General features: G+C 39.5%; 1 protein-coding gene across 1 annotated transcript in view; it reads left to right on the top strand.

The window, feature by feature from the left end:
• Positions 1–1863: 1863 nt before the first annotated feature.
• LOC124262588 (short transient receptor potential channel 7-like) overlaps positions 1864–25734 on the top strand; it is a 29163-nt gene continuing 5292 nt past the window's right edge. Inside the window, exons 1-9 of the mRNA XM_046697087.1 lie at positions 1864–1969; positions 2597–2849; positions 3907–4046; positions 8090–8189; positions 8924–9075; positions 9609–9763; positions 11631–11829; positions 19654–19881; positions 20469–20612. Of these exons, the coding sequence (XP_046553043.1) occupies positions 1895–1969; positions 2597–2849; positions 3907–4046; positions 8090–8189; positions 8924–9075; positions 9609–9763; positions 11631–11829; positions 19654–19881; positions 20469–20612 (1446 nt within the window). The 5' untranslated portion in view covers positions 1864–1894. The remainder of the gene's footprint in view (positions 1970–2596; positions 2850–3906; positions 4047–8089; positions 8190–8923; positions 9076–9608; positions 9764–11630; positions 11830–19653; positions 19882–20468; positions 20613–25734) is intronic.

Below are 25734 nucleotides of genomic sequence, written 5' to 3' on the forward strand. Positions count from 1 at the left end.
GTACGTGCATACCGATATCTCTGTAGATAACCTCCCTGCTAAGACAGATCATGTACGTGCATACCGATATCTCTGTAGATAACCTCCCTGCTAAGACAGATCATGTACGTGCATACCGATATATCTGTGTAGATAACCTCCCTGCTAAGACAGATCATGTACGTGCATACCGATATCTCTGTAGATAACCTCCCTGCTAAGACAGATCATGTACGTGCATACCGATATCTCTGTAGATAACCTCCCTGCTAAGACAGATCATGTACGTGCATACCGATATATCTATCTGTAGATAACCTCCCTGCTAAGACAGATCATGTACGTGCATACCGATATCTCTGTAGATAACCTCCCTGCTAAGACAGATCATGTACGTGCATACCGATATATCTATCTGTAGATAACCTCCCTGCTAAGACAGATCATGTACGTGCATACCGATATATCTGTAGATAACCTCCCTGCTAAGACAGATCATGTACGTGCATACCGATATCTCTGTAGATAACCTCCCTGCTAAGACAGATCATGTACGTGCATACCGATATATCTATCTGTAGATAACCTCCCTGCTAAGACAGATCATGTACGTGCATACCGATATCTCTGTAGATAACCTCCCTGCTAAGACAGATCATGTACGTGCATACCGATATCTCTGTAGATAACCTCCCTGCTAAGACAGATCATGTACGTGCATACCGATATATCTGTAGATAACCTCCCTGCTAAGACAGATCATGTACGTGCATACCGATATATCTGTAGATAACCTCCCTGCTAAGACAGAACATGTACGTGCATACCGATATATCTGTAGATAACCTCCTGCTAAGACAGATCATGTACGTGCATACCGATATATCTGTAGATAACCTCCCTGCTAAGACAGATCATGTACGTGCATACCGATATATCTGTAGATAACCTCCTGCTAAGACAGATCATAACCTCCCGATGCTAAGAACCTCCCTCTAAGACAGATACGTGCATACCGATATATCTGTAGATAACCTCCCTGCTAAGACAGATCATGTACGTGCATACCGATATATCTGTAGATAACCTCCCTGCTAAGACAGATCATGTACGTGCATACCGATATATCTGTAGATAACCTCCCTGCTAAGACAGATCATGTACGTGCATACCGATATCTCTGTAGATAACCTCCCTGCTAAGACAGATCATGTACGTGCATACCGATATATCTGTAGATAACCTCCCTGCTAAGACAGATCATGTACGTGCATACCGATATATCTATCTGTAGATAACCTCCCTGCTAAGACAGATCATGTACGTGCATACCGATATATCTGTAGATAACCTCCCTGCTAAGACAGATCATGTACGTGCATACCGATATATCTGTAGATAACCTCCTGCTAAGACAGATCATGTACGTGCATACCGATATCTCTGTAGATAACCTCCCTGCTAAGACAGATCATGTACGTGCATACCGATATATCTGTAGATAACCTCCTGCTAAGACAGATCATGTACGTGCATACCGATATATCTGTAGATAACCTCCCTGCTAAGACAGATCATGTACGTGCATACCGATATCTCTGTAGATAACCTCCCTGCTAAGACAGATCATGTACGTGCATACCGATATATCTGTAGATAACTTCCCTGCTAAGACAGATCATGTACGTGCATACCGATATATCTGTAGATAACCTCCCTGCTAAGACAGATCATGTACGTGCATACCGATATCTCTGTAGATAACCTCCTTGCTAAGACAGATCATGTACGTGCATACCGATATATCTATCTGTAGATAACCTCCTTGCTAAGACAGATCATGTACGTGCATACCGATATATCTGTAGATAACTCGCTTGTCAGGGCGATAGAGCGCACAAATTGGTTAGTGAGGATGCTCTTTTTCTTGCTTATGACCATCTTCTACCCGGTGTTAGCCATCATACTCTGGGCAGCTCCGTCTTCTAGGGTAAGTACCAAACGATGCATGCAACCTGTCGGAAACCATATCTATGTCTAACTTGATTTCCATATTTAGACTTAACGTTTAACCCTTTTCTCAACCAAAAAATGCTTCAGATTTGGTTAATGTACAAAACATTAAGATGAAATAGAAACATTTTTGAAAATCTATACATTAACATCAACAACAGTACGAGTACTGAGTTCCATAGGGTACTCGTACTGCTGTCAATCACTCTTTAATGTGCTTCGCCTGGTGGCCCTCGAGGACCAAAAACTGTATGACTGCTCTGTACTCAAGGTTCTCCATTTTTGCTGTTGCAATAGGGGTACATGTGATTAGATGTCACGTGACCGCAAACTAGCGGCATGTGCATGTCAATATTACTTTTATGTGAATGATATATTCTTCATTCTTTAATATCCCACAGTTTTTTATATCATTCACACATCAACTTTCTGAAGTATTTTAGGTTCAAAACTGCTTGATAGCCCCTCGTATTCCGCACAGAGCTTAGCTGCTACGATCATCTGAATCTGGATTAATGGGTGGGAATTATAATAATCTCAGCAATAAGACTGCTTTGTGGAACGCAGTACCGAACTAAAGGATAATCTTTGATTTCACTCCCAGGTTGCTAGAATCCTCCGCTCTCCGTGTGTGATGTTCACAGGGAAGATGATCTCACATGCCCTGTTTCTCATGTTCATCCTGGTCGCATCTCTGGAGCATCCAACTAATCGAAAGTTGACTTCATATGGCGCCTTAAAGAACGCCAGCTACCGTCATCTCAGCACCAACTGCACAAGTCAGACGCTTTGTGACTTTGCCGTGCGCTCGTCCGAGTTTGAGGTCATAACAATACTCATTGGGCTTTGGTGTGCTGGTAATCATTGCGTTTGGTGGTCGCCCCGTGGGGATCACTCCAATAAACAGACCCGTGATGATTCGGGTTAGAATTGATCTTCAGTGACCTATGCTTGTCGTTAGATGTGACTAACGGGATCAGGTGGTCAGGCTCGCTGACTTGGTTGACACATGTTATCGTATCCCAGTTGCGTAGATCGATGTTCATGCTGTTGATCACTGGATTGTCTGGTCCAGACTCGATTATTTACAGACAACCGCCATGTAGCTGGAATATTGCTGAGTGCGATGTAAAACTAAAGTCACTCACTCACTCACCACTAACTCGACTGAAAATAACAGTTAGCAGTCGTGTACCATACCTAACCGACTCAAATTATTTCCATTCAGTTTTGTCTTCAAATCAAAGTGTTTTTGTAATTTTTTGTTCATACAAGATACTCTAGCATATGTTATATTTTTATGGGGTTGAATCTCATCCGGAATTCGAACCCATACTCTCAGACTGAGGCCACTAATCGTCAGTACACAAAGTCTGCGCTCCAACCCACTTAGCCATCGACTATCGTGTCCAATCCGGGATTCGACCCCAATCCCTCCTGAGTGAGGCACCCAATCCTCCTCGGTTTCTGTTGAAGACTCGGGGGCTGAGTGGTTCGGATCGCATACCTTGAGTGCTGGCGACTAGGTGCCTCGGGTAATAACTCAAAGTAATATTTAAGGCAAGTGCAGGAATCTAAATAAAAGTGTCTTGACTGATGTACATCCCCTTGACTGACACAAGACGGATAAAGGATATATTAAAATTTATTTTAATCGATCTTTCGACAACCTTCGAAGACATTCGTATGTAGTTCCGAAGAGAATTGATCGATGTAATATTTAAAACGGTTTCAAATTTAGTTTATCGTGACCATAGTCACAGGTAATATAACTTATAAAAGTAAAATTTATTTTTCTTTGTTTTCCACTTTTTTTCAGAAGTGAATATTTTAAATCCAAAGCAATAGCTTACATATGTCTTGTCCGTTATTCTGGACTTTGAGACTAATAATAACCCTGTCTGTCTTACTTAGGCTTGTTTTGTCAAGAGGTTCAGGAGTTCTACAAGGGTGGTGTGTCCGGCTATTTCGATTCCATCTTCAACTACATGGACACCGCCGTCATTGTGCTGTACCTCGCCTGGGCCAGCCTCAAACTGGTGACAGTCCATAAGGTGAGCTTCAGAACAATGGATTTCTGTGTTAATCATTAGCGGATCTTCTTAAATATTGAAGCATCTTCACACTGATGTTGCCTTTAACGAAGGTGCAGAACAATTACAACATAAATAGTTTCGTTTGTTCAATTTCCGGGATTCGTTGGAATTCAACATCTAGGGAAATTTAGTTTAAAGCCGACGGCGTTAGCCGGAGGTTTTAAACGCTAAAATTTGCCTAGACTTATTCCAGTGAATCCCGGAATAGAACAAACGAAACTATTTATCGATATTGTAAACCAATTCGTAGTGAGAAGCGGTTTTTTTCAAGGAACTCTTTGAATGTAGCAAGATCGCCTGTCGCAAAGCGATTAGCCTATCGTGGTCTAGTTCGCAGTCGCCCCAGATACGAGAAACGACACAAGAAGGGTTACGCTAAATTATCTAATGGGGGAGATACGTTACGTCATGTTCCAAATGAATAACTGTCAATATAATACATACAACAAAATGTATTCAGTCTCTTATTTTAATTAAACTTGATGAGTAACATATTACATGTTTTCATGTTAATCTCAATTACTGAAATACCACTGGAATGACAATGACAATTGAAGAGTTCCATTTTATGCTACCTTCTCCACCTCGTGTAATCTAACGTAGACTGGTCCAATCAATGATGACCAAATGGATTTGATCGTGTCAAGTTAGGCCTTCTGTTGATTAACGAAGCTGATATTTTTTTGGTAGAATTGTGTATGCCCTGAAACATTCCCATCACTGACACAATTGAAGAACTTTGCATGTGTGAAGAGGGCCTAGATGATGAAACAGTGGCAACCACGGCAGGAGAATCGACACGTTGGCATTTGTTTGCTCTGTTTTCGCGATCAGACCCCTGCAAAATGGCCGAGTACCTCTTCTGTACACTGCTGGATTCGGTGCAGTATATTTTAAACTTTGATCATTTTTGTGCCAAGTGATTTTGCAAATTTCTCTGTTTTCGATTCCGGCATGGGATAGCAGAGTGACGGCTGTTGCACGAAGGCAGTTATTCTTGTACGTGTGTGGCACGTATTTTATTTGGCTCAATGGAATCTGTCAAATTGCCTTGGTGATTTTTTTTGTGAGTTCGGAGTGTGCCATTTCAATAATAATTACAGCCATCTTCATCAACAGAGACCTGAAAAGACGATGAGCGAGATGATTGTCTGGTTTTCATTATCCCGACGGGCGAATCCAAGAGATATGTCAAACCATACTTTATTGAACAGGCCGACAGGTGAAGACAAATCGAAACTTTCTCGGATCATCGCCAGCTCGGTCGCGGGGATTGCAGCTTAATGTTTCGTTTTATCTAGGCCCTCATTTTTCATTTGTCTGACTATAGAAATGAAAACATTGTTTGCAGTATAGAAATCTTTTTCATTCATAATGTTGATATCACGTTCAAATGGAGGAGAACGCAGATGGCGATTGATGGCCGCCCGGAAGCCGACGAAGGTCCGCCACGACCATTACCACTTCAGCCTAGAATGTACGGAGATAAGTGTTCAGTGGTTGAGAATCAAAATTCTCAAAGTCGGGAGGATATCCCATCTCTTGGAGCCACTTTGTGAATGAAGAGAAGGTAAGATTATAAGGTAACAAATTTGTAAGAAAATCATAGATTTTTTATCTATGCAGTACAGTATCGCTTGCAGGAGTGTATTAAATATTGGGCTAACATATTTATGTAATCATTAACACGTTATTGTATTATGTTATTGTTAAAAATGTGTGTAAATTCGCATTTTGCCGTCAATGCAGATCTAGAGTGTTGATGTGTATGCTTCATTTATTTATGGTGGATAAAAACATTTTGTGAAAGACGTTTCGCCAGTTTTAACTGTTCAGTGGAGGTAACTATCTATTTAAATTTCTTTCTCTTTGTTTACAAAATGTCGTAGGGGCGCACAACGAAACAGTTAAACACCGCCTTTGATAAAGACACATCAGTGATTTGTTGCATGCCATCAACTCTGGTGCCGCTCTGGTCAGCCGATACTGATGGACGCTCGCTCGTCAAGGCCAGGGCCGGGTCTGGGAATTTGACAGCGTTAGCCGAGTTGACAACCTGAATGGATTTTACGTCAGGTTCTTGGAGAAAGTCGAAAACTATTTCCAAATAAAAATTAGTATTTTTACCAATTGTAAGTATTTTTGAATTTTATTTATTTGTCAATTATCAGAAATTTTTTATTAACACTGCCCTTTGTATGTCATTTTAGAATAAATGTGTTTGCTCGACTGAGATTTTATGTCTCTTCAATCATGACTTAAAGAGCAGATAAGCGTTCTGTTAGGTAAACAAATAAAATACTTACCTTCATCATTTTATTAACTCCTCCAAAATTGCATTATCTCCAAAACTTTCATTAAAGGAACCAAGAAAAAATTCTGGACCACACAAAATAGAGTTAGCCTCCATTATGCAAATGAAAGTAGTGTATATTCTTACGTATCATTGGCTGTTATTCCACTTTTGTAATTCATGATATCGAACTACTGTAAACGTAGTATATTTCGCGCAGGTTTTATTTTCGCGCTTTTCGCTCAAAACATTTTAGCGCGAAAATTTATACACCGCGAATAAACCTGTCATTCATTCAGTCTGGCCACGCTCGCCCTGAGTTGTTACCATAACACATCACGTTTGAAGACAAATCTACGTGAATCTTAAAATGACGACTGATAGTAGCATAAAGAATCAAACTAGTATTTATTTGACGAGGTTTCTCGACCAATGAAATTACAGAAAACAATCACTATTGGTTTACAATACCTGTTTGTACCATGGGCATTCAATAAGTTTTGTAACTTGGGCATTTGTATTGACACAAACAATGTCAACTTCAACTTGTGGCAGGTGTGGCACTAGTCATAACATCAGGTTGACACGTGTCACGACAAGTTCCAGTTAGATATGATGGCTTCATTCACCTAGGGGTGGTCACAATCATGGATTCTCTCAAACATGAACAATGCGCTGTAATAAAGTTCCTTACCAAGGAGGGATGCAAAGCAAAAGAAATCGGTGATCGTATGTGTAAAGTGAAGCACAAATAGAACAAGTGTATTGAGGTGAATGGAGATAATATTGAAAAATAAAAGTACAAACGTTTTTCTGCCACTTGGTGTTATATTGAAGTTGCAAAATATATTGAACGTCCCTTGTATCACAGTATTGATAGAAAGTCATCATCACTCTCACCAGTACTCGCTGTCACATCTCTCCCATTCTAAACTCTCTACACTGGCTCCGTATTCGTGAAAGGATTGATTTCAAGATTCTTTGCCTCACCTACCAGTCTTTCCACAACTCAGGACCTTCCTACCTTCAAGACCTTCTGACACATTACTCTCCAGAAAGAACCCTGCGCTCATCACAACAACTGTTACTTGCTGTCCCGAGCTACAATCTCAAATCATTTGGCTCAAGGACCTTTTCATATGCAACAGCTTCTCTGTGGAACTCTCTCCCTATCGAGTTAAAATCATCTCCTTCCCTAAGTACATTCAAAACACGACTAAAGACTCATCTATTTCTTCGCTACAAGTGACTTCCAATCATCCGTACCTGCCAACTGTATATAGTTTTAACTTGAGCTCAGGAAGCGCTTTGAGCATATCTCTGTAACGTGGAAAGGCGCTATATAAATGGCCTATTATTATTATTATTAAAGTTGATAGATTTCATTGACAGCTACATCATACATATAGTTTTCACGATCCGACTTTCCTATTGCTACAGTCCATGTACCACGCACAACAACGGACCATGTCTCATGCAAGACCAGCTAAGCTCTATATGCGGTCATTGTAATACTGCCAATTCACAGGCAACGGATCAACACACAAATATTTGTTGACACATCCACGATAAGTTGTGGACGAAGTGCCTGAGCATTAACAAATGGATGTTTATAACTGATTTCAATCAATCCTCAATGATTCTTTTATTTGTAATTATGAAAAATTATGTAGATACTGGCTATGCTACTTGTATGAATTGTGCCCAGGTGAAGATTTCTCTGGAGTATTTCTCCCACGATATATCCTGGCACTACCTCTCTCAACAACAGGAGGAGGCACAGCTTCATCTCTACTGGTTAATAGCAGGTAGGTTGGCGAGTCGCTACTGTTGCTAGCGGGTAGGTCGGCAGACCTCTACTGTTGGCAGCTGGTAGGTCAGCAGACCTCTACTGTTGCCAGCTGGTAGGTCGGCAGACCTCTACTGTTGATAGCGGGTATGTCGACAGACCTCTACTGTAGCGGGTAGGTTAATAGATATCTACTGTTGATAGCAGGTAGGTTGTTAGGTCTCATTGTTGATAACGGGAGGGTTGGGAGACCTCTACTGTTGATAGCGGGTAGATCTCATTGTTGATAACGGGAGAGTTGGGTCATCTCCATTGGCTGAGTGGGTGGAGAGCTCTCTGTTGGTTGATATGGGTAAATTTGGAGATGCCTTTTGATTGAGGCTCTCGGAATCTCGATACAGATAGAGGATGCTATAGCTACAGGTGATCTCCGTTGATAACAGAATATGTCTGGTGTTTGATTATATCCCGTTAACATTTTCTGTTAAAGCATGGACGAACCTTCCCCGACAGGTGTTAGGATCTTTCTGTTCAACCTGTCAGATTCGAGATATTTAAGTTGAGGATCATATGTTCATACATAGGACTAGTTCCTCTCACTTGACTACTGGTTTGGATCAAGTCACTTCCCTGGTTTTGTAGATGAAACACATACACAGAAATAGTTCGTGTACCTACTTGTCAGCTGTACAGATCCAGTCGATCGTGTGCTTAGAAGTGCTTGAAGGTGATATGCAAATTTTGACATTTCAGATCGATACTACTGGGATAGTTACGACACGGAGAATGTGATGGAGGCAGTGTTTGCTATAGCTAATATAATCAGCTTCACTAGAGTCAGCTACATCTTCCCAGCTGATGAGCTTCTGGGTCCTCTTCAGATCTCTCTGTCTCGAATGGCCACGGTTTGTACTGTGATGATCAACAACTCAAAACATATACTGTTATCTTTTTCAAATTGCAACCTGGTAAAACTGCTGTGGACCTATATCAGTAGATGATGTAAAGACATCGTTATCCAGACCTGGGCGATCGGAGCGGAAACTGTTAAGATTAACGAACTTCTGAAATACGGAATGTTAATACTACGATGTTCATCATATGTATATAGATGGTTTCGAGACACTTATCCCTATAACAGGGATTCTCTTTAACGGGTTCAACTATATTTGCTTAAGAAACTTATTTGGAATCTTTTCCTTGAAGGAGATCAGAATCTGATCCCATATGAGTTTCGCGAAACACTTACATTCCTGTCGAAGGAATGTTTAGAACAACCTTCAAGCCTTTGTCTCTTAGTCCTCAACTTAGTAACTGCTTTAACTGCAGTTACTCTTGTGGAATTGTTTTGTAAGGTGTTTTGTTGGAAAATAGAAAATAATCATGTGCTAATTCATAGGTGTTTATATCTGTAGCTGGTTCCTCAATTTTTCTGCAGGATATTATGAAGTTTGTGGTTATATTTATGGTGTTGTTCATGGCCTTCTTTGTGGGCCTCCATAACCTGTACTGGTACTACCCACCTACAACACGCATGGCTTGGGAACTCACCTCACACAACATCACCACGAAGGCCGAGAAACACTTTGGCTTGTAAGTATACGCAAGCAGCATTTATGCATTTCGAAAGGCTTGGTTGAACAGCTGGGCAGCAGCTTCAATACTGCAGAGGAGTCCAGTACCATTATATTTAATCCAGGACACGTACTTTTCTAACCCAGAGAATCATTCATGTAAAAAAGTGCTCAAAAGAAAGAGTACAGTGTGTTTGACTAAACTTGACAAGATGAGAAAAGCAAATACAATGAACAAACAAATTCAATAGAGTATTCAATTATACAGCAAATGTATACAATTTAGTCAAAAGTACCGTTTGACAGACACTGAAAGACACGTGGTATCATAGTTTGAACTTTTACACAAATCAGCAAAACGTTTTTTTCTGCAAAATGCCATCAAATGTTGAATCAATAGTGAGTGTGACCACCGTTGGCTTCAATACACGCCAATACACGTCGACCCATTGATGACGTAAGGCGACAAATGATGTTGGGCATGATCCATTGCCATTCCTTGACATTGTTCCAGTTGTTGAACGGTGACAATTGGCGCTGGTAGTCTTTTGAGGTGTCGATCCAGGTAGTCCCATAAGTATCCTATGGGGTCGGGAGAATATGCTGGCCACGGCAAAACAACGATGTGAACGAAACGCAGAAAGTCCTTTGTCAGTCTTGCTGTATGAGGCCTTGCGTTATCGTGCTGGTAGACAATTATGTGCTTGTTGCTAGATAAATGGAAACGCAATTCGGCGCTAAATGTTCACCTTCTCATCTGTAAACACGAACCCGGCCATCATTACCGTAAGGCAAAACCAACTCTCGTCGGTGAACATCACACGTCGCCAATCACGCATCTGCCAACGTCGAACTCGCCTGGCCAATGTCAATCGACGACATCGATTTTGAAGAGTCAGATGCAATCCGTGATAGGGTCGACGTACTCGAATACGATGTTCTCTTAGTCGCCAGTACACTGTTTGTCGACTGATACGGTGTCGCCGTTACAAAACGATTTTTCAGATGAATCGTCCTGATGTGGCGATCATCAGCGTCGAGCACTCCTAAGCTTGTCTGACGTATTGGGGTTGTGGTTAGCTCCTTGTTGGGCTCTCTCTCTTTCAATTTGCCTCAAATGTGGCATATGCTTGTGTTCATTTTACTACTGCGTTGCTCACCTGTGGCGTAGGCTGTTTTATACCGTCAGTATGCACTTGCATTACGTTTTACGTGAGAAAATGTCATGTTTGATTTTTTGCGACGTTTAGGCGATTGCGACGTTTAGGCGACGTTTAGACGTTTAGGCGATTAACTTGCTTCGGCGGTTGGGCCTGTGCGTGTGTTACGTGGCTCAGCATAGTTTATCATTTCATTTCTGTTGTTATGTAAGTTTATGTCATATTTGGCGGTGTATAGTAAATGTTTTGAGCACTAGTTTTATTCGGGAAGTTTTAATTAATGTCCAAAGCCGTTAAAGTATTTACTATGTTATATACATTTCCTTTTTGTACCAAACTATTCGATTGCTATTATCTTAAGTAATTATATTTAGAGACCGTCCATAATTTATGACTAGGGAGCTGATAATGATTTTTATGCAGAAGCATGTATAATTTGAATGCCTCCCCCCTAAAATGTATGTACAAAGTAAGTGACCCCCCTTGCATGTCATGTACAAAATCAATGAGCCCCCTCCCAATATGTTTAAGCATAATTTTTTAAATATGTTAGTATGTACAAAATTGCTGCCCCCCAGTAGACGTGTACAAAAGTGGTGACCCCTCCCTCCCCCAGAACAAAGGGGTACCCCCTTTAAAATCATCATCATCACACACACACACACACCCTTGTGTGTGTCCCTTATTGTACGAACTTGTGTAAATGTAAATTCATTTCATTTGTAGACATAATCAAACTTTTATGACGGTCTTTTGGGCAACGCTCGGACATTCGGACAATACGGCAGTTGAACTTGGGGAATTCCAAAATGTTTTCACTGAAAACGTAGGTTATTGGATATTCGGGGCCTACAACATCGCTATCGTCATCGTCCTGCTAAACATGCTAATTGCCATGATGACCCGATCCTTCGACATCATCCAGGTCAGTTGTTGGTTTGTTGGTGAGTGTGTTTTTGGGACACAGCAATATTCCAGCTATTTTATGGCGGTCCGTAGATATTCGAGTGTGGACTGGACGGTGAAATGCACGACGGCATGAGCATCGATCTACGCCACTGGGATATGATGACATGCATCCACCAGATAACCTGATCCCATTAGTAGCCTTTGTCGACTCGCCCACATATATGTAATACTGAAATTGCAATGTCACATAAGAAAGATAAGTGCGACAATACACTACTAACCATGCCTGGGGAACTGTGACATGTAGTTTCCCTGGTATTAGAGGACCCGTGAAGGTCAGGGCTAGAATGAACCTTCAGTAACCCATGCTTGTCGTAAGAGGCGACTAACGGGATCGGGTGGTCAGGCTCGATGGCTTGGTTGACACATGTCATCGGTTCCCAATTGCGCAGATCGATGCTCATGCTCTTGATCACTTGATTGTCTGGTCCAAACTCGATTATTTACAGACCGCCGTCATATAGCTGGAATATTGCTGAGTGCGGCGTAAAACTAAACTCACTCACTCACTGTATTAGAGGCCTTAGGACTTTAACACAATTGTTGACTAATTTTTAACTAAAGTGTTATACTAGTGTTAGATATGAGACATATCTGACTCCGATGCACTATTTTCGAACCATGTAACACTGACAAAGTATTTTAGTACAATTCTGTTTTTAAGTTCCTTATTATGTACATATTTATCACATGACATGATTGGAGCAGGTAAACAGGTAAAGCTTATGCCAGGTAGGGATGACATTCACAGCTTCCTGGAGAGATTCGTTCCAGTCTTTAGACTCATCAATAACTTCCCCTAAACTCAAGTTTGCCCAAGACCCAGTTTCATTTTGCATTATAGAAGCCACATATGCTATCATCTTTGACGCATGGAATCCGGCATCATCAAACCTCGACACAGAGATTTGGTGGTTCTTTTGTGTCCATGATTATATAATGCGTATCGTAAGATCCCCTGTTAACATGACTTGGGGGAGAGGTTATAGTGAAAACATCTAAGTACTCTTGCTAACTCTTCATTGATGCCTTAAGTATTTTTGTGTACCCCTCTGATAAGTGTTATTTGGCACGGCTGCCATGGCCGAAAGCTTTGATTACACAATGCCATTTAGAAATTGGTCAAATGTAACAAATTCTAGTACCCTTGTGTCATGTAAGTCGCTGTCGCTGAATTTTCATAGTTATATTCATGTAATCTTATTTTCAAATCTCTTACCTCTAAACTTGTTTATTTATGTCAAACATTTCCAAAATCCAGGTATTTTTACTGCTTTTCACAATCGCAACATGGCCGCCCTCTCACTGTCAACACAAGTGACCCAGAAAGCTACGTCAAACAAGTTCGATTATATGATTGGCTGGCTTGTCGCGTAAACAGGATGACTTGTATGAACGATGTCTTGTGTCAAATTCAGAGTTAGAGCAGTCCCAAGTAATTTTATGGTATTTATGTCCATGAAACGTTCATTTTATGTTTCAATACTTCTAAAAACGATGAAAAGTCACAAATATTCAGGTTATATAGAAGTATTATGCAGAGAATTATTCTTCAGGCTCATCGTGACGGGCATCAAACCTCAGTATGTAGTCAAACACCACGAACTGGCTTGCAGAATCGTAAATGTGTTCTGTGCTGACATGTAGGATGGGTACATTGTGCCCAGGTTGTATTTATCAATAAGGCAATAGCTCGAACATCATCAGGTACAAATTGACGGAACCCACACACTCAGAGTCAGGCACCTAATCGCCAGCACACAAAGTCAGCCGCCTACCCCAACAAAAGAACTAGAATTTGTGCTTTACTAAGAAAGTGTAATCCCAAATATAACATATGTTACCCTTTATCAAGTGTTGACAATTTCATCAAATCATATACGAATGCCTGTTACTTTAGCAGCATCGTTTTATATATTTTACTGCCGCGTGGTGCAATAGGGTGCTGTAACCGACAGTCCATCTGTAGTGAATGAAGCGGACCTATTTGGGGACCAAAGTGGTAATGCATCGTGTCGGCAGCAGAACGAAACAAGGGAAACCGATTCTCTGAGCATTTGTAAGGCATCTACAAAGATGGATTTATACTTGTTTCATGTCAGTTTAGAATATTTCTATCAGACGGCAGGTGTTATTTCATATACATAACTTTACTTAACTTAAAGTAAACCGAGACTATTTTCATGTAACTGACGAGTGAAAGACGCGCTCCTGCAATAGTTTGTTATATGTAATTTGTGGTTGGGTAATTATGTATAAAACTAAATGAATTTGACTGACCCAAGAAATGAGAACTTGCAATAAGGTGATCCCTACTGTAGTATTCTCAATGAGTTGTACAGCCTATATTATCTCCGTGATAACTTTATGTGGATCACGTGACTTGTGTGCTACGTCAGAATAAAGCGGGTGATTGGAACTACTCGCATGTCGTGTTGTCCCTTGTGTGTGTCGACAAGAGAGCCCATGAAGATACTACAATGGCGACGAGGATGGGATCTGTCGTATTGCCTCAAGGGAAGGTGATATACACACGCGACATGAACTATGTTAGTGATACGAACTCTCACTAATTGGTGGAACTTTCAAACAGTACTTTGAGTGAGAACTTTTGCACTTGTGTCGTGAAGACGCCATTTATTCCCGTGCATCACATGTATCTCACCTGTCAGTGTCACGGTATGTCGCAAGTCTGCTTTACAGTGGAACTACAGTCCTCCCACCTCCTACACCATGTCTACAGTATGTTTTCAACATGAACATTTGTCATCATGAACTGGATATTGAGAACATTTTCCATATTTTGTCTAGTCGCACTTGCCTTGACATTCACAAACTTTGACTTTTTCAAATTGTGTCAACAGTGTATAGCCGATATGGCTGACCCTGAACCTGTCGCAGCACCTGTGAACACTATAATCTACATTTACGTCCTCCACCAGCTCTAAATATGAATTCCACTGATCTGAGTAATGAATTTACGGTCTGGATGGAATCTTTCTCTATTTATGAGGTTGCTAGTAGTCTAGAGACGCAAGGGGACAAGGTTCGAAGGGCTACTTTGTTGCGTTGTCTAGGTACTCCATGTCAAAGAATATTTCTTACATTGCCAGGTCAGAAAGATACGTATGATAGTGCTAAAGCTGTTTTGAGTGCATATTTCAATCCAAAAAGAAACGTTGTGGCAGAACGTTATAGATTTCGTTATCGAGCACAAGGGTCAGATGAGAGTATTGATAATTATGTTACTGATTTGAGAGAACTTGCCAAGACTTGTAATTTTGGTGCTTTGCATGATGAGATGATTAGAGATCAGATTGTTGAGAAATGTGCATCGAAACATTTGAGAGAGAAACTTCTGCTGAAAGATGATTTAACTCTAGATTCTGCTCGTAAGGTTGCAAGGCTTTATGAGATGGCTATGGAAAATTCTAAGGCTATTGCAAGAATTTCTGTTTATATAGTTGATTTTAACTTTACTCAGTCTGGTAATCAGCCGTATAACCGGTGTTACAGATGTGGTTTTTCATATCACAAGGCTTCCGATTGTGGTGCTATCAATGCTAACTGTCTGTTCTGTAAAAAGAAGGGTCATCTGGCTAGGGTATGTAAAGCTAGACAGTCAGGTGGTAGTTCAACCTCATGTAGTAGGTCTAGTTCTACATCAAGGTTTCAATTAGGTAAGTCAGTTACTGATAAGCAAGGTCATTCAAAGCAGAAGGCTGGTAGAAAGAAGAAAAAGGGTGGTAAGGTTAAATTTCAGCAACAGAATGATAAGCAGAAATTGAATGCAGTGTTGATTGATGAGACATGTTCTGAGTCAGACAGGATGATTGATGATGGTATTATTGAAGAAGTACATCATGCTACACTTTGGGTTTCAAATATATATTGTGTTCCGAAACCAAATACTTCTGAGATTAGAGTTTGTTGTGATTTACGTGAGGTCAACAAGGCTGTTGTTCGTGAGAGGTTTCCAATTCCTACTGTAGATGATACACTCTATGCTATGAAGTCAGCACGTTACTTTGCCAAGCTTGATTGTAAACGGGGATTCTGGCAGATTTTATTGGAAGAGGATTCTAGAGATTTGACAAGTTTTGTTACACACAGAGGTATATTAAGATTTAAAAGACTTCTTTTGGGTTTAAATTCAGCTTCTGAAGCATATCAAAAGGCTATGAACTATGTTTTCCATGATATTTCAGGTTTGGAGAAATATATTGATGACTTGATTTGCTATACAAATTCTCTAGAAGAACTTGAAATTTTGCTAAGAAAAGTTTTCAAAAGATGTAGAGAGTACAATTTAATGCTCAACAAGGACAAGTGTAAACTTGGCATGACAGAGAAAGAGGTTCTAGGACATGTAGTTTCTTCTGAGGGTGTTAGACCTAATCCTAAGAAGGTATCAGCTGTTGAACTAGCTAATCCTCCAGGAAATGTTTCAGAGTTGCGTTCATTCTTAGGAGTGTGCAATTACTTGTTGAAGTTTATTCCTGGTTTTGCAGATCTTTGTGAGCCATAACGTCTTATTTCACTCCTCTAGAACTGGAGTGAAATGGAAATGGGACGATGTTTGTCAGTCAGCATTTGTATCTTTGAAGAAGGCTATTGGTAAAGCCACATGTTTAGCTTTCTATGATGTTGAGGCTCCAACTATTTTGGTTAGTGATGCTAGTCCAGTTGGTTTGGGTTCAGTTTTACTTCAAGAGCATGGTGATGGTAGTTTTCAACCTATTGCGTTTGCTAGTCGTTCTTTGACAGAAACTGAGCGTAGGTATTCACAAATAGAACGAGAAGCTTTAGGATGTATCTGGTCTGTGGAACATTTCCATAAGTATCTTTGGGGAAGGAAGTTTGTATTACAAACTGATCACCGTCCGTTAATCCACATGCTTACTCAAGAGAAAGCCCCTAGAATTCAAAGATTCGCTTGGAAGTTACAGGGATATGATTTCCAAATTAGACACATAGCTGGCAAATCTAATATTGCAGACTTTTTCTCAAGACAATCTTTATCATCAAAGAAAAGTGACAATGTGGCTGATTATTATATCAGATCTGTGGTTGACACATGTGTGCTAGATATTGATTCAATTACACTGGATGAAATCAGAAACTGTTCATCAAGAGATGGAGAAATTGTGAAAGTATTAAGTGCTTTAGAAACAGATGACTGGAGTGATGTGTCAGTGCAGTATCTGAAGTTCAAGAACGAACTCTCAACGTATGATTCTATTCTTTTGAGAGGAGAGAGAATAGTGATTCCTCGATCACTAAGGTCGAAAGTTTTGAGTATTGCTCATGAGACACATCAAGGCATAGTACGCACTAAACAATTCCTTCGGACTAGATTCTATTGGCCAAATATGGATTTTGAAGTGGAACAACTTGTTAACAAGTGTACAACCTGTGTTCTGAATCAACCTTTAAGAAATGACACTCCATTACAACCTGTAGATCCAGCTCCGAGGCCTTGGTCGAAAGTCGGTATAGACATCGTATGACCTATTGACTCAGCCTACGTGTTAACGTTGATAGACTTCTTTCTTCATATCCATTTGCTGTGGTGATTAAAGACATTACATCAAGTGCTATCACTGAAGTTTTGGAAAAAATATTTTCTGAACATGGTTTCCCAGAAAGCATAGTTTCAGATAATGGTCGTCAATTTGTGAGTGCACAGTTTGTGAAATATTTGAGAATGGCACGGATTGAACATATTCGTTCTTTGCCATATTTTCCCAAGAGCAATGGAAAGATTGAACGTTTCCACAGATTTCTGAAGAAAGCATTCCGTTCTGCATCAACTGATGGGAATGACTGGAAACGACAATTACCGAGAATTCTACAAATGTATAGAGCTACTCCACATCGAGCTACTGGTGAAACTCCAGCCATGTTATTGTTTCATAGGAACATTAAAACTAAATATCCAGTACTGTGTTCATCGAAACCTGATCCATTATTATCAAGAATACTCTGTTATGCAGAGAAGATGAAGACATATGTAGATGTGAAGAACAGTGTAAGACATCATACGTTTAGTGTTGGTGATAACTCCAACGTACAAACCTGTAAAACATGTGATCATCAACAGGAAACAACGTGATACATTCCAGATCGTGAACTGTGATGCAGGTGTTATCAGTGTAAGAAATGCTAAATTTCTTAGACATGCTCCATGTGAGGATCCAGTGAACTTTGATAATGTTGAGATTCCTGAAGATATGATTCCGAGAAATTTGGTATTAGACAGAACTGAGTCACAAGTACAAGCAACTTCAGTACCTACAGAGAACTCTACTGTTCAACAAGATAAATTGTGTGCTGATTTAGCTGTAGATCTCAGTACTAATGTGACTGAACCTGAAGAAGAAAATGAACTGAGTGGATCTGCTACTCAATCAGCAGATACTGCTTGTTTAAGAAGATCTCAAAGGACTCGTCGTGCTCCTGCATATTTGAGAGACTATGTAAAGAAATGAACATTTAAATATTCTATATTACCGGTAAGTCATTATGATTTATCATTATGGTGACTTGTGTAATTATGAAAGTGGGATATGTTTGATGGTATATTTATTTGTTGAACCATATTACTTATTACATGTTTGAATGGTGGTAGATTTTAATATTTTCAAAATTAATATTTGAAAATAATTGGTATTTTCAGTACTAACTGTGGGAGGACTGTAGTATTCTCAATGAGTTGTACAGCCTATATTATCTCCGTGATAACTTTATGTGGATCACGTGACGTGTGTGCTACATCAGAATAAAGCGGGTGATTGGAACTACTCGCATGTCGTGTTGTCCTTTGTGTGTGTCAACAAGAGAGCCCATGAAGATACTACGCCTACCATGTTTGAGATCGAAATTTACGTCAAAAAAGTAAATTGTATTCATCTTCCAAGACGAGATGCTCAAGATACCCATTGTTATTTTTCCTTTTTTTCAATTCTTACAAGTTTGAAAGTAACTGTAAAACCATGCCCATGTATTCTAAGAGTGCTCAATGCTACTACAGTTATCTAAGTAAACATATGCCACTATCAACTGATAGTTTTGTTTGTTTGTTTCTCTGTTACAATGCCGTGGAAATAGGGTACACTATCATCGCATAGGCTTTTATTTCTCACTCTCTTTGACACTGTGTGAGCATAATAATGTAGTTAGGAGCAGCTATATGTCACTCAATATCTCATACAAATGTCCTGGTTCATATCTTGGGGTCAAATCTGACCTTCTGAACAACGGGAGAATGCTATACCCCAACTGCATTTAAAATTGAGATATGACTGAGAAGAATGAGCTGAAGAAGTACGATTTCTTACAAGCCAAATAAAGTAAAATCCCTCTGTTACTGTTGGCTAAAATACTTTACATGGCAAAAGAGCTCACATAAGCATGATGACCCAACACCCAACACAGTTTCTGTTATCAGAGAATCATGATGTCACGAGGAAAGACAATTTCGTCATGTTTGTTTTCGTAGAGAACGATATTAGTGTACATGTACAAAGGCAACTTGTGATGAAACTAACGGTAGTTTTTCGTGTTAATGTAGATGTCTTTAGAACTTTATTTAACACCTTAAAGCATTGACTGTAGAAGGAACATCAAGTTTTACAAATTTATGCATTCTTTAAACAATAATGTAAGAGGCGCATAAGCTGTAAGCTGGCTGTTCGCTAATGTTTTTATCCCATTCTGAATTGATTATGCATTACATCAGCAAAGCGTTTAAGAATATTTGGTGGTTCTGTTGTCACAGTCGGAAGCCGACACGGAGTGGAAATTCGCCCGCAGCAAACTGTACATGGAACACATAAAATCCGACTGCGTCTTGGCGATCCCCTTTAATCTTATCCCTTCGCCAAAGACCTTGCTCCATCTGGGCCGCCGTATTCGGGACTGTCTCATTCCCAAGGACGACCCTGAACCAATGTACCAGGGGCGAGTAAGGGATGCGGAGATGTTTCAAAATGTTGCAGCTTTACCGGTACGACCATTATCACTGATGGTGTCATTAGAATTGTTTTTGTTTTGTATTGCTCAGTTGGAGTATTGTTACATTTATCATAATTTACTGTCGTCGTCGTTGTCGTCATCATCATCATTAAGATCATCATCATCATCACCATCTTCATGAACATCATCATCATCATCATCATGATTATCATCATCAGCAGTAGTAATGGTATTTTATGGTATTTATCATCTCCATGCTAAGCTTCAGAGGTATCGGTCGTTTGGAAGAATAAAATAAAATATGAACTACTATTTTAATATATAACTGTCTGATTGAAAATACTACTGATCATCAAGTTTGCTGCTGTTTAAAATGTTTGTGGTATCATGGGTGAGAGCTTAAAGACTTTCTGCAACTGTCATGACTTTGAACACAGCTCCGCTTTTTGAAAGACAAAACATTGGATTCCAGGGAGTAATCGTGTGTATTCAACCAGGTGAATGGGTCAATATATAGATGTGAGGGTTTTTCCTTTTAACGTGGTGGTTATGAAGGACCGGATCGGAGTCGCTGAGAACCACACCAGACCCAACCTAATCAGTGTTTGTTGTTGACAGGGGCGTCGACCCATTGCGATGACTGCATCTAATGAGGTAAGGGACGTGGGATCAGGCATCGAGACCTTCCGCATGGGTTTGTCCACCTCTCTCGTCCGCAATGACACCGTCGACAGTTTCGCCAATGGCAAACTAACATACAAGGTATAAACACTAGGAGGTGTGTTTGTTTGTTTGTTTGTGTGTTTGTTTGATGTTTGTTTAACGCCACACTCAGGAATATTCCAGCTATGTGACGGCGCTCTGTAAATGATCGAGTTTGGACCAGACAATCCCGTGATCAACTGCATGAGCGTCGATCTACGCGACTCAGCGAGCCTGACCACCCGATCCCGCTAGTCGCCTCTTACGAAATGCATGTGTTGCAATTCTAACCAGAATCTTCACGGGTACAAGGAAATATGATTTGACGCGGAACAGTTAATGCAAAGTACATGTCGGTAGATTGAAGAACTGTGATGTTGTTTGCAAGGTGATCACATTTCGAATTCTGCATTTGCACAGTTCTTGAAACAAGCGGTACTTTCTTAAGTTAGTCCCAGGATATATAAGTAACAAAAACAAATAAACAAATAAAGCGTGGTTAAAAACATGATGAGAGTACTAATGTGAATGAAATTCCTACATACGTTTTAATGATAAAATTATTTAGATTCGTTACTTGTCTTAGTAACCGTTTCACAGTGTCATTTGCTTGTACCGCGTGCCATAGTAAGAAAATAGCAATACCGCGATAATAGAGAGTCACTTCAATTTCTGGGTCAAACGAGGCAATCGGCATTGCAGCAATCGTATAGAACTAGTTGTGACTATGTGACACATTATTTGGGACAGAAATGAAGATTAAACATCAGTCAACTGAAAATATCTATAAAATGCCAGATGTCAGCAGGCGTGCATAATGCCGATGGCAACAACATTAATTACCGCGATAATAGAGGGTCCCATGATAATTAAGTTTATATTAGTACTAGATTTCTCTACCTTTGTCACCATATTGATCAGAAATATACTGAACAACATTAGAAACGCACCACCTATATAATACGAAATTTCCCCATCAGACTAAAATGTATGATATCTGAGCAGCGTCGGTGCATTTTAGTGTGGTGCATTTCTAATGTTGTTCAGTATAGTTAGGTTTCCATCCTGCTGCTGTCCTGTTTGAGTTTGGTGCGTTGTCACTGTCTGTGCTTGATTAGCTGTCATCACTGGGACTAACAGCGATGTCAAGTCAAAGGTGTTTTATTGTATCAAAGGCCATCAGCCCATATACATGTTTACGTAAATACACTGGTTGAGAATATACCGATTAGTAGATACAGTGGAAAAGATAAAAACATTCATTTAACAATTGGTGGTTATCAGAGGACTTTTTAGAGTCAGGTAAATCTGAAATCCCATTCAACAAGTTATTTCTTAGGTTTACAAATAGAGATAATTTAAATATTACATCTGCATCATTCGATGACAAAATATATACTAGCCACATAAAGAAACTGTGCATTGTCAAAATATTATTCCAGTTGATAAGTACGATAAAAATGTCAAAGGTACATATAAACTTTAATGGAGGGATCATGAGACCATAACAAGTCGGGAGAATTTCAATTGAAAAATAAATCACAATTCCCAAACATGCTCCATCGGGAAGAGATCCGGTGAATTTGCAGGCCAAGGCAGTAAGTCAACGTTGTGGTCTTGCAAGAAATCTATAGCAACCCTTGCCGTATGAGGGTGGGCATTGTCCTGTTGGAATGTTAACCCAGGGCCATGACGTTGCAGAAAAGGAATTGCCACAGGTCGAAGAATCTGATCCCTGTAGCCCACACCAGTTAAGTTGCCCTGAACAATCACCAAAGGAGTTCTTTGGCGTGCTGTTATTCCACCCCAAATCATCCCGGAACCACCACCAAAGCGATTCCTCTCCAAGACACAGGTCTGTGCATAACGTTCTCCCATGCGTCTATAGGCACGTTGACGTCCATCACTATGGGAAATATTAAACCTGGACTCCTCTGAAAAAACAACATTTCTTCACCAAAACAAGGGTCTGTGGACATGATTTCGGCACCACATTCGGCGAGCTTGTCGATGACGTTGTGTCAGGATAGGCCGTATGGCGGGACGTCGTGGTCTGGTCCCGTGATGACGTAAACGTTGTCGAACTGTGTTGGGGTGGATACGACGAAGTCCTGGGATGGTTCGGGCAGTCATCACTGCAGTCTGAAACCTGTGGCGAAGATGGGTCACCCTTATCCATATGTCCTGTCTTGGCGTTGTTACACGTGGACGTCCAGAACGTGGCCGATCGATGACGTCATTTGTGTTCTGGTAGCGTCTCACCCCAGTGCAGAAATGGTGTTCCGGTGGCTGTGGAAATGTGCAGCCACTTGTCGGTGAGACATTCCCCCACGGACCATCCCATTGGCCTCATGACGTTGTGCAGACGTGAGCCTTGGTATGCTATGCGTTTCAATAGCCGTTTAATTTTTTGAACGATCGCAAGGGCAGGGATTGAGTTTTCCAACGTGACCGTATTGTGTGGCATTCATTTGCTCTGTTTCTCTTTCCCGGAATGCACGTGCAACAACGTATTGCACGTCTCAAGGACGAACCCACTGACGTTACGAAACGTGGCACGTGCATGCATGTTGGATACATGTCACTAATCTCTGAGTTTATATTCTTATGTGTCTACACAGGTTTGATAAATTCAGATTTTTGTATGCACAGTTTATTTATGTGCCTAATATAGAAACAAACCCTACTCTACTCAACTTAGATGAGAAACGTTCTGGAATATATTTAGTTGGTATTTCTGCATAATAAGGACATTCAAATGTAAAATGTATTTCGTCTTCTATAGCAGAGTTACAGAATGGACAAATTCTTTGTATTCTTTCAAGTGATATATTCCGTCCATAATTAATCATTAGTTTTGACAGGCCAAGTCTGTATTTAATATATATATTTCTTAGGTTACCATATATTAAAACTAATAAATATTTTTCTGGCTCTAATAAAGTTTTAAACGTTTTGTAAAGATCATAACGTGAACTGTTTTCTAAGTTGGATTGCCGTCCTTGATAGAACATATTTATTGCTACTTTACGAAAATCATTTAGAAATAGATATAGATCGCCAACAGATTGATTTAACCATACAAACCAATATCCATGTGAGAATAATAGTGTCCTTATATGCGATACCCATGTAACCTTACCGATACTATCAAGATAAAAGAGCATGTTTTAAGCTATTTTCGGAAGCCGATGTTCTGGCATATGGGTGATATTAAACCAATATTTTAAAGACTTTATTTGCGAATTAATGTAATGTGGGTATCTTCCACATTCTCCATATATCATATTATTTGGAGTTGCTAATCCAACACAAAGAAACTTTTTACATGCCAGTAGGTGAATTCTTTCTAAACATTCAAATCTTTGGTAATCCCACACTTCGGATCCATACAATAGAATTGGTTGTATTTGGGTATCAAATAATTTGAAAAATACATTAGGTGTTATAACTCCAAGTTTATGCGAAACCGACATCATATTGAGTAAAGCTCTTTTCCCTCGCAGTGATAGGTCAGAAACACATTTGTCCATATTTAGTGTTGAATTAAACATTATACCAAGATACTTATAACCATTAACTACATTAATTCGTTGTCCATTTAAGCACCATCTCTCCTTAAAATTTAAAGGGCCTCCCTTTCTGAAAACTATAATTTCTGTCTTATCTAAATTTATAGATAAATTCCATTCCTTAGTGTATTTATCTAATACATTCAACTGATTCTGTAGACCAAGAACTGTGTCAGATAGTAAAATAACATCATCGGCAAAAAAGGAGCAAAGGATTTCTAGGATGTCAGGATACATATGTAAACCATGCTTACCGTTACTTGAAATTTCATGATACAATTCGCTAATGAAAAACGAAAATTCGGGCAATCGAAAAAATCAGTAACACCATAATCAATACGTAAACATGATTTGATATTTGAATACATTGATTTAGTATATTAAACATCTTCCCTTGTAGCCCAGCCTTTCTCAAACTACACCATAATTTATAACGATCAACTGTATCAAATGCTTTTTTAAAATCAATAAAAGCAACGTATAATTTGTGTTTACGACGTGATAAACATTTCTGAACTACAGCATATCAAGTAAAAATGTGATCTATGGTTGAATAATTATTTTTAAAACCAGCTTGAACTTCCGGTTTCTTATCTCTCATATTGGCCCAGTTAGTAAGTGTATTCTTTAAAACAGCAGTAAAAACTTTCCCAAGGACACTCATTAATGATATCCCCCTATAGTTGTCAGGGTCTCTCGGATCGCCATTTTTATGTAAAGGGACTATTTCTGAACAAGTCCAATTGCTGGGAAATATTTGTTTGTTGAAACATTTATGGAGAAATGGCATTATATCAAATTGGGAACATTTAAGCATCTCTATCAGCACTTGATCGGGTCCGGCAGATTTTCCGTTTTTTAACTTGTTTATTGATGATGTAATTTCATGTTCAATTATATTAGAATTTAGAATGAATGCACCAAAAAGATTTCATTTGCCTCATCCAAGTGAGGAGAAAAAACATTGTTATTTGCAAAAACATTTTTAAGATGGTAAAGCCATTCTGTTTTCGTTATAAGATTCTTCTGTTTGGGTTTGTTTTGTAATGATCTGATCTGTTTCCAAAAGCTAGATTGACTATTTATGCTTCTATGCAATCTTTCTACTGATTTTTTACATGAAATGGATTTAAATTTTCTGCAACAAAATTTATACTGATTTCTTTGTCTACAATATGCTATTCTGTTAGCGACAGTACTTTGTGTTCTAAATCTCCTAAGTGCCCTAAGTGTTTCTCGTTTCCCTTGTCTACATTCTAGATTTAGTGGGTTTTTATTATCAGCAGTTTGTGAACTATGTCGGACTGGCTTTTTCATGCAGCTAGCAGAGCCTGATACAATCTCGACAAAGTGACTAATTGCCTTTTCAATAGCATTTTCAATTTCTTTTAGGAGCATTTCTTTGTTTTCAGCAATCTTATATCTCATGTTATCAAGAAATATATTAGAATAAGAATCATTTCATACAATTTTCTCTGATGCTGTTGGATCCATGCATGAATCATTGTTACACGTATTACCAATATTTGGAAATTTACACATCAATTCTAGTGGGAAGTGATCAGAATCAGATCGATCACCGATACTGAACATATTGATGAACTGAAAAA

Source organism: Haliotis rubra, unplaced genomic scaffold (assembly GCF_003918875.1).
Source record: "Haliotis rubra isolate DU_JTF1 unplaced genomic scaffold, ASM391887v1 Scf12, whole genome shotgun sequence".
NCBI lineage: Eukaryota > Metazoa > Mollusca > Gastropoda > Lepetellida > Haliotidae > Haliotis > Haliotis rubra.